The sequence below is a fragment of the Acanthochromis polyacanthus genome, chromosome 5 (genome assembly GCF_021347895.1).
Source record: "Acanthochromis polyacanthus isolate Apoly-LR-REF ecotype Palm Island chromosome 5, KAUST_Apoly_ChrSc, whole genome shotgun sequence".
In the NCBI taxonomy this organism is placed as follows: Eukaryota; Metazoa; Chordata; class Actinopteri; family Pomacentridae; genus Acanthochromis; species Acanthochromis polyacanthus.
In genome coordinates, this window is record NC_067117.1 from 24,785,867 (window position 1) to 24,795,366 (window position 9,500).

Genomic DNA, 9,500 nt, shown 5'->3' on the forward strand with positions numbered 1-9,500 from the left:
CAGGCAAAGACTTCTCTATAAGCCACTGCAGTGTTGTCTTGGCCATTTGCTGTAGGTTGATGTGCTGAAACAGAAATCACTGCCCCAGCCTCAGCTCATGCTCAGGAGCAGGTTTTCTTGACGGATCATTTTGTATTTGGTTGCATGTGTTCTGTCTGTGATTCTGAATGATTGCAGGCCAAGATAGGGTTATTTAATGTTTTATCATTCTTGAGGAAGGAAAAAAACTAAACCAACAAGTAACTCATCCCGCTAATTAGGTGTGTCTGTGAATCTACAGGCTTAATCACTTCTGTGTGTCTGTAAGTGCATTGAATAGTCGAACCTCTATTAAAAACAAAAAAGAAGCCAATGGAAAATAAATTAAATGTCCATCAGGATACCTCTCTACTTGTCACTGCAGAATAAACACAGATCTCATTCACCAAATGTGCTCGGATGCTATTAGTCAGGTGATCAGCAGTGTCTGCGCTTTGACAGACGTAGTGTTTGGAGTTTTGCTAAAGTAGTTCAAGTTTTGTTTCATCAGATCAGAGAATCTTTTCCTTGTGCTTTCAGAGTCCTCTAAATGCTGTCTGATTAATTCCAAGCAGGCTGTGATTTGCCCCTATTCAAAAGTGGTTTCCATTTACAACAGAGGGGTTTGACATTTGGGAGTATTCTCCTTCTGCCAGGTTCCCTCGTCTCTGCAAAGGACTTCTGAAGTTCTCTTAGAGGGGTTGTTGGATTGTTGGTCACCTCCCTGACAGAGGCCCCAGTTACTCCATTTGGCCAGATAGCTAACACTAAGAGTTGGCAGTTGTAAACTTCAATTCCACATTTAAGGCTACTGTCCTCCTGAGAACACTCAAAGTGGTTTTATACTCCTGTCCTCATCTGGTCTTTCTCAGGGGTTTATAGAGAATTTCTTGGGCTGGGTTTTGTTCCTGAATTGTTGAACTTTACAAACACTGCTGTGCACCTCTCTAAACTCTGTCCAATTAATCTTAATTTGTCACAAATGGACTCCAGTCAAGTTATCTCAAGGATAATTAAAGCTGAACAGAATGCACCTCACCACAGGATCTGAGTATGTGTGCAAATGAGAGACCTTAGTTTTTACTGTTTAGTTCATTTGCAACAACTTGTTTTCAGTTTGTCATGTTTGGTTATTGAATGTAGATTTATGAGGAAAAAATGCAATTCTATCCATTTCAAATTAATTTTATGACACAATGAAAGAAAAGTCCTGAATGATTTCAGAATCCGCTGTAATGATTTTACTATTTCAGTAACAGATGTTCTGAATGGCCGCATGCTGCGAGTGAGAGACCATTAATGTGGACGCAAGTGGTTTTGTACTTGTACACTTGAAATGATCGATGGGTTGTTACTATTGTTATCTACCTGCTGATGTACCATGGGCATCATCAGGGACAGTAAACATCTCATGTGTCACACTGCTATCCAATCAATATTTGCTGCAACCTGTGAGATCTACCTCTCTGTCAAGAAATACATAAGAAAATACGAAATCATTCACAGAGGAGAAAAGGAAAAACTAAATTCTATTTGGCCACAGACTGTCTTCAGTGACAGTGAAGTGACTAAACTAACCCCACATTCTGGGTTGTCTTTTTGATTTTTGTTTTATTTCTCTATTCAAATTCTGAGAATGTGGAGAATGAATATAGATAGGTAGATCAATGTGTCTGGATCATTCTTGTTTTTGCCTCTGAGGTGCTGAAAATATGATTGGATCAAACTTTTATGGTTATGTATGCTTATGTTAGGTGTCACATACAGCTCACGTGGGTGTTGTGTATGCTTTTGTATATCCCATTTGAATAAAGTGTTACACAGAGTTGTTCTCTTGGATTGTGACTGTTTTCATGAGGCAGAGTTTGGGTGGAAATCTGTGGTACAAATAACAGGAAGGTTTAGTGAACAGTTAACTGGGGTGTCCAGTGCTGCTCAGAATAAGAGCAGGATGTTGGTGCATTTTCCTGAGTCTGAACTTCATCCTGACAGCCATCCTTTCATTCCAAAGTGCTTAAAATGGCTGCAGTATTAAAAGATCTGGAATAAGATTTATATTCTAAGTTTTTAATGGAAAGAATGTTATTACAGCATCAGTTAAGTTATTGCATTATTGCGTTTTATTACATTTCTGATGGATTTTAGCACACATTTTCCACGAAGAAATTACTTCATCGTTGGTTGCTACATACTAGTCTTTTTTTTTTTTAATTTTGGCTTCCAGTACACACATTTTAATGCAAAATATGTGCTTGTATGAGATATCAGTGAGATCCTGTGTAGCTCTACTGGGTACCTACTTAGTATTTACAGGTAGCAAACATTCTTACCTGGCAACAATACAAGAGAAACTGGGCAAACAGAGTAAATTCTAATACTGAGTATGATATAGTACTGCAGAACTTTAATGTAAAATAATCTGGTTGAAGCTAAATCAGCCAAATTAAGATGTTTGACTAAGACGTTTGCAAAAACACAAATGATAATCTCAAACTAACTCAAAGGCCAAAAAATCCCATCGTTGAAGTTGATGATCTCATGCAGCTGGTTAACTTCTTGCCACTGGTGTACAAACCTGACATCAAAGCAAACACTGGCTACCTTGAACAATCCAACCTTCAGAAATAGTCTTTGTACATACGAGCACGGCTGTAAATGTGTATCACATGGTCATTTATGCACAATGGGCATGTGTGTTTCAGCATAAACAAGAAGCAGAAGGTTCTCTGCTTTGTTGTAAAGAATTCTACCAAAGGATAGCAGTGCAGAAAAGCAAAACCAGATATTTCTGTGCTTAGACAAATAACTTCATGGTTGGAAGTTTTACTGAAAGTATGTTATGCAGGCTGATGTCTTTGTTGTCTTCCGAAACGGATAATGTGATATGAGTGTGACAAATGAAGTGTAGATTGAATGGTTTCGTTCAGGACTGATGCTTGACCAACCAGTTAGCTGCACCTCACCTCTCTGACAGTTTAGCAGCTGGAGATGCTGCAGAGGCGTCTGCTGGTCACTCTATCAGCGTTAAAGGTCAGAGGTGAGACTCAGCCTGCTGTCACACAGTCACTGATGATGGTAAAAACAAAAGATGCATTAAAGGACCATTTCTTGGTGGATTTGTCAGTGCAGCTTAATGAAAGCATTGCAGGTGTTTTTATTGTGTGTATGTCTGTTTCTGATTATGTATTCACAGAATCGTAGAATTTAGATTGTCCAAGTAATGAAGTCCTATTTTCAAGTCATTTATTTTCAACATCCACAGCTTTGCCCTTTCATTACTGAAAGAACCGCCATGTGCCAGGTTCTGCTAATGTTCTCCTCCCGGCTCTCCTTCAGTTATAATGACATGTTATATGATAAAATGATATCTATAATTGAAACATGTATTCCTGCCTCACCTGCTGGCTTCCCATATGCTCCTCTCCAAAAATGGAGGATGAAAACTCCATCAGGTGACATTCAGCAGAAAAGTAAAAACCTTCAGAAAAACAGGAAGAACTGCAGGCAAACAGAAGACTGACTGGCTGAGGTGTTTTAAAGTGTGTAATTCCAAAACAGAGATTTTTTTTTTTTTTTAACAAGAGTTAAAGAGTCATGTTGGCAAGAGAGAAAACAGTCCAACGACAATTCACAACGGTTTATTTGATAACACTTAAGAGGTCATCACTCCTTAAGGACTGACGGGAAAAAGTGTGAAAATGTAAACATATTGCAATATTTATCAATTAGCAACATGAGCAACATTAATGAAACTGCATAATCTGATAACTTATTTGACCACAAACTTACAGATTTGTCATTATGTAGGCATATGTACATGAATGAAAGTCAACGGACATCTGATGAATATACACACACAGAAATATACTGTTAAGTGAAAAACGTGATTTACACAGTAGAGCTATACTGAAAATGAGAGAATTACACAACCCCATTAAGGACAATATTGCATGCAATAAAATATCAATACTAACTTACAAGCAGATGCTTACAAAAGTTAGTTTATCCTGTTACCTCAAGATAACAAAGCTCATTTCCTCATGATGCAGTGTTCATTATTTTGTTTTCAAATGAAAACAAATGCTGTTTCCTGTTTTATTTATCAGAAATTGGGAGTGCTGTGCTGTGCCAGCAGGTGCAAACTATGGCTCAAGGGGTGCAAGTGTGATTCATCATCATCTGTTCTGAGGAACTTGGCTTGCTTCTGTCATACAACGGGGCGGGTGAACCCAAGCAGCGGCAATAGACAGGCAGGTAGATAAATGAATAAGGTTTTAATAAAGGAACGAAACACAAAAGCTCTCCATACGGGAGGCACAGGCACTAAACAGAACAGGGGGCTAAACTAAAACTACACTAACTAAGGGCGGGCCAGATGGCCGAAACGAGGACTAAATGAAACTAAACTAACAGGGGAGAGGAAACTCACATGTGTCCATGGGAGGAAGGCAGAAGCAGGCAGAATGAAGGGAGCAGAGGGAGAGATGTGACGAGGGCAGGGGAACAGATAATAAGTCCAACGGGAAGCTTGTGTCCAGGAAGCAGCGTGCAAGAGGTGGTGACCGGAGTGCAGGGGACCGCTGAGTGCGTCATAGCATGGATGGTGGGATATGGACCAATGAACCGGCAGAGTGTAGTGCAGAGAGGCCAGCTTAAATGCTGCAGTGATTGTACATAGAGTTCAGCTGTGCTTCCTCAGCTGAGCACAATTAGAGGACTGGCACCGGAGGAGTGTGACATTCTCACCGTCACGAAGCAGAAAATGGAACTAGAAACTAATGAAAGAACCACAGCCCTCAGAATCATGAAGGTGTTTTTCTTCCACACAGAAGGTCACACTAGTAAAGTGGTCACTTGCTCTTTCTCTTTCACAATTAGAGTGCACTTCTGTTATTACTGAAATAAGAAGCATCTCTCTGTCATTGCTGTTCTGCACACCTCAGTGAAGCTGGAAGATGCACAAAAGTGGCTATTTTTTCCTCTAGATTCTTATTCTTATTACTACTAAAAGCTCCATCAAATGTGTTAAAATGTGTGACAAAGATGAACACTTTTGTGCTCAGATGTTTGTCTTCGAACTTGCTAGAGGATTTCAGTGAGTCTTTTTCATTATTTTCACACAAATGTTCAAGAGGCGAAAGTCTGAACTGAGAAAAAAGTAATTCTCTGTCACAAAGATTTTTATCTGAAGTCTGACAGGTTCTTGAGGCTGATGTACAGAGAGCTGACCATGGTGGCCTCCTCCTGCATGGACTCCTTCAAGTCAGGCTGACCCCCGCACATCAGGGTCACCAGTCTTTTGGGCAGCTTCCCGCAGAACAGCAGGTAGATGCAGGGGTTGGCACAGCTATTCAAACTGGCCAGCAGCATCAGGATGGTGAAGGTTGCAGCTGGAAATACAGGAGGAGAAATATTTGTTTTATTGGAGTTTTCTCTTACAGACAGGAACCAGTTTCAGCTTGAATTTTTATGCTGAAAGTAGAATCATACTCACATTTGTAAGGCTGACTTATTATTATTATGATGATTGTATTCAAACAGATTACCTTTAAATGAGTATATGAACTATTGTGAAAGCAGTGCCATAATTAGGGTCCGAGCACCGACGGTCCCAAGGCACCGACGGTGGCGAAGGACCCTATTGAAACCCTAGGGTTTCTTTTTCTTCTTCTTCACTCTTTTCCTGTCTTTTCAAACTCCACTTTGGCGGCCTAAACATACCCCAGAATGCGTCAAACTGGCGAAAAATTTGATATTTTATGGGAGTTGCGCATGTGTGGCAAAATGGCTTCATAGCGCCCCCCGTAAAATTGAAAAAAATGGTCATTAGGCCAACTGCGTTTAATCTACAGCCACAATGTTTGGGGGGCATATGCAGCACATCAGGTCACACGAAAAAGTCAATCACAGCCACGCCCTAAACCCAACAGGAAGTCGACCATCTTGAATTAGCTGTAAATATTTTCTGATTAATAACTCATCGGGGGTAAGTCCGAGAGACCTCAAATTTGGCCAGTACATGCAACAGTTCTTCCTGATGAAAAGTTATCAAAATGCTCCGCAAAAGTCAAAGGGCGTGGCCATGGCGACTCCCAAAATATTGATCCTTCGCCATCAAACAGGAAGTGTTGTCTAACTCGCCTGAACATGCTCTGATCTGAATGAAAGTTAACATGTATGATCAGAGTCCCGCCCTGACGACATCCATGTAGTTATATACATTCACAGTCATAGCGCCACCTTGTTTTATCAGGAAGTACACTTTTTTACACTTTGATGTACTATTGTCAGCAGCTTGATCAGATTCACCTTAAATTCGGTGACATAAGCCTAAACATGTTGATGATGATTCCCAGAGAAAATGGTGACTCGTCATCAAAGGGCGTGTCTTTTGCGGCGCAGCGAATTTCGATGTTTCGCCATGAAAATTGAATTATTTATATCTCAGCTGCACATGGTCCAATCTGGAACAAACTTTATATGATGGATATCAGTCTGGGTCTGAACACATCCACACTCATGAATTTAGAAATACTCATACCGCCACCTACTGGCAACAGGGAGTTCTTGTCATTACATTAGCCCGTCCCATTGCCCAATACTTTGTCATATTCTGAAATTTGACAGCTCAGTGTTCACACCTAGATGATGCCACAGTGTGAAAATTTTGACGATTCATAAAACACTGTTGCCGTGGCAATGGATTGTTGCCTTGACAAACAAAGTACATTTTGACAGGGTTTGAACCCTCAAATGCTCGCCAAAATTACCACACACATCAGGACCGCTGAAGATTTGATATTTTAGATGAACTGCGCATGTGTTTTGAAAAATTAGCTCCATAGCACCACCTGGAAAATTTCAAACTTTTACTGCGGCCATCCAGAGTTATGAAATTTGGTAGGCATATGTAACTGGTCAAGACAGACAAAAATGTAATTGACACCCATGCCCAGAACGCAACAGGAAGTCGGGCATTTTGAATTATGTGTCCTTTTTTTTGACAATTTTAGGTCATTTTTGACCATTTTCAAAAGCTATATACTCAAACAGGGTAACACTGAGAGAGCTGAAATTTGGCCAGGATGTACAGCAGGCATGGCTGATCAAAAGTTATCAAAATGCTCCACAAAAGTCTGAGGGTGTAGAAATGGCGACCCCTGGAAATTTACAATTCGCCATGAAACAGGAAATGCAGTGTAACTGCCCTGAACATGCTTAAATCTGCATGAAACTTTACATGTATGATCAGAGTCCTGCCCTGATCACATTCACATGCAGATATACAGCCACAGTCATAGCGCCACCTGGTGGATGGAAGGAAATGCTCTAAAACTAGCCTGTACATCAGTGATTATCAACTGGTGGCCCGCGCGCCGAACTGTCCAATCCGGCCCGCGACTGGATTCCAAAATTGTGAGGATCAAAGAGAAAATATCATGTGGTCCACACTATTAAAGCAGTCAGTCCAGTCATTATTAAAGGATCCGTTTTCCACATCAACTTTTCGTTTCGTGGCCTTAGAGAGTGCCATTTTACCCGTGTTAATAAGCCTTTTCCTGTCACTTCTGCGGTGTTTCTTTTTCAAGTGCTCTGTGAATAAAGTTGACTTGAGATGAGGCAAAATATCTCTATCACTCCTAGTGGTTGACTGTGGTACAGGTGATAGGAGCACTGACTCATAAAGGCTAAAAATGCCTTCAGTTTTGTAATGAAATGGAAAAAAATATAAAAAATAAACATCAAATAATAATGTTATGCCAAAATTCGATTTTTATTTAATTTTTGTTTGAGGGTCCGGCCCCCAAAGTGACTGTCCGGTAAAATTCTGGCCCTCTGGCAAATATAGTTGGTGACCCCTGCTGTACATGCTCCAATCTGCCTGAAACTTTACATGTATGATCAGAGTCCAGTCCTGATGACATCAGTGGGTCCAAATACACTCTTGGTCGCAACGCCACCTGGTGAACATGCGTGGATTCGCTGACCAGCAAGGATGCGAGGACCCGTCCATCTCTGCTTGCAGCTTTAATCTATTATTGCATCATTGTCAAAGTAATTATTAATCTGGTGCAAAAATGAGAATTAGACTTTTTTTCCCCAGGAAAAGCGTGTTTTATCTTTTTATTTCTTGTTTTCTGATGGGAAAAGTTAGAACCAATCACACAAGATATAACAAACTCGGCAGACACCTTTAAAATCTCTTAGTTCCATGTTGTGAGATCAGTGTTTTCTTACTCTGAGTGGGCGCCTCTACGTCCCAGACGGACCAGAGCTGCACAGTGAAGAAAGGCGCCCAGCAGATGATGTAGGCGAGCACGATCACCACGGTCATCTTCACCGTCTTCACCCTCGCCTTGGACACCCCCGCCACGCTGCTGGCCCTGGAGGACAGCGCCTTTCTGGTCGCCTCTCCGGCGTGGTGCGTCTTTATGTGGAAGTTGATGTGCACAGTGCGGCAGATGCGCACCTGGCACACGATCACGGTGAGAATCGGCAGGACGAATATGACCAAAGTCGTCCACGTCACGTAGGCTCTCGGTCCCCACGGCTTGATGAACTCCGCCCAGCAGTCGTACACTCCGGGAGCCACCTCGACCCGGGAGAAGATAAAGATCTGCGGGAGGCTGCCGATGAGGGAGACGCACCAGGCTGCGCACACCGGACCGTTCCAACGCGCCCTGCGCCTCTGAAAAGTCACCATGGGCTTGCAGATGGCTTGATATCGGTCCACAGTCATCACTACGATCATGTAAGTGGAGGCAAACATCCCGACCACCTGCAGGTATTTCACCACGCGACACAATATATCTGGACCGATGAATCGGTCAGTGATGTCCCACATGAGTTGGGGGCAAACTTGGAAGAATGTCACCACCAGATCGGCGACGCACAGGTGGAACACGAAGACGCGCATCCTGGAGAGCTGCTTCCTGCGTTTCCACAGCACCAACAACAGCCAAAAGTTTAGGATCCCTGCCGTGACGAAGATGATGGACAGAAGAGCTATTTCCACCTGAGCCAAGCGCTCGTCTCGAGGTTCATCACCGGACAGCGTGTTCTCCAGTGTGATGTTACTCATGTTCCCACTGAACCAAGCCATGCTTTCGCCCCCAAATCAGCACAGAGAAGCTGAACAGTTACATAGCCACGCCAGGTGAATCCAATTGCTGTGGAGGCATTTCACTGAATCAAAAAAAATGTAAGAGAAAGCTAATAATTCTAATTTGAACATTTGGATCAAAAGGTTAAATAAAAAGTGGGAGTTTCCAGAGTGATTTTCCAGTGAGCAACAAGTGTTGAGCTTCACCACACACAAACTGAGGTGTTAGTGAAGGAGAGCTCAGGGCTTTATATCACTTCATCTCTGCAGGAGGGCGGAGCAACCTCTCCAGCTTGGAAAATATTTATTTCTCACAGCAGCAAAGCCATAGAAATGTCGGGATTTTAGGCAAATAGGCTTTTCTTTGTATTCTACACAG

General features: G+C 42.0%; 1 protein-coding gene across 1 annotated transcript; it reads right to left on the reverse strand.

The window, feature by feature from the left end:
• Positions 1-3,640: 3,640 nt before the first annotated feature.
• Positions 3,641-9,491, reverse strand: avpr2b.1 (arginine vasopressin receptor 2b, tandem duplicate, 1). The gene is made up of 2 exons (XM_022187904.2): positions 8,257-9,491; positions 3,641-5,408 (listed from the first exon to the last, which is right to left on the reverse strand). Exons 1-2 carry the CDS (start codon positions 9,119-9,121, stop codon positions 5,200-5,202), a joined length of 1,074 nt encoding a protein of 357 aa, XP_022043596.1. The 5' UTR covers positions 9,122-9,491; the 3' UTR covers positions 3,641-5,199.
• Between the last annotated feature and the right edge of the window lie 9 nt (positions 9,492-9,500).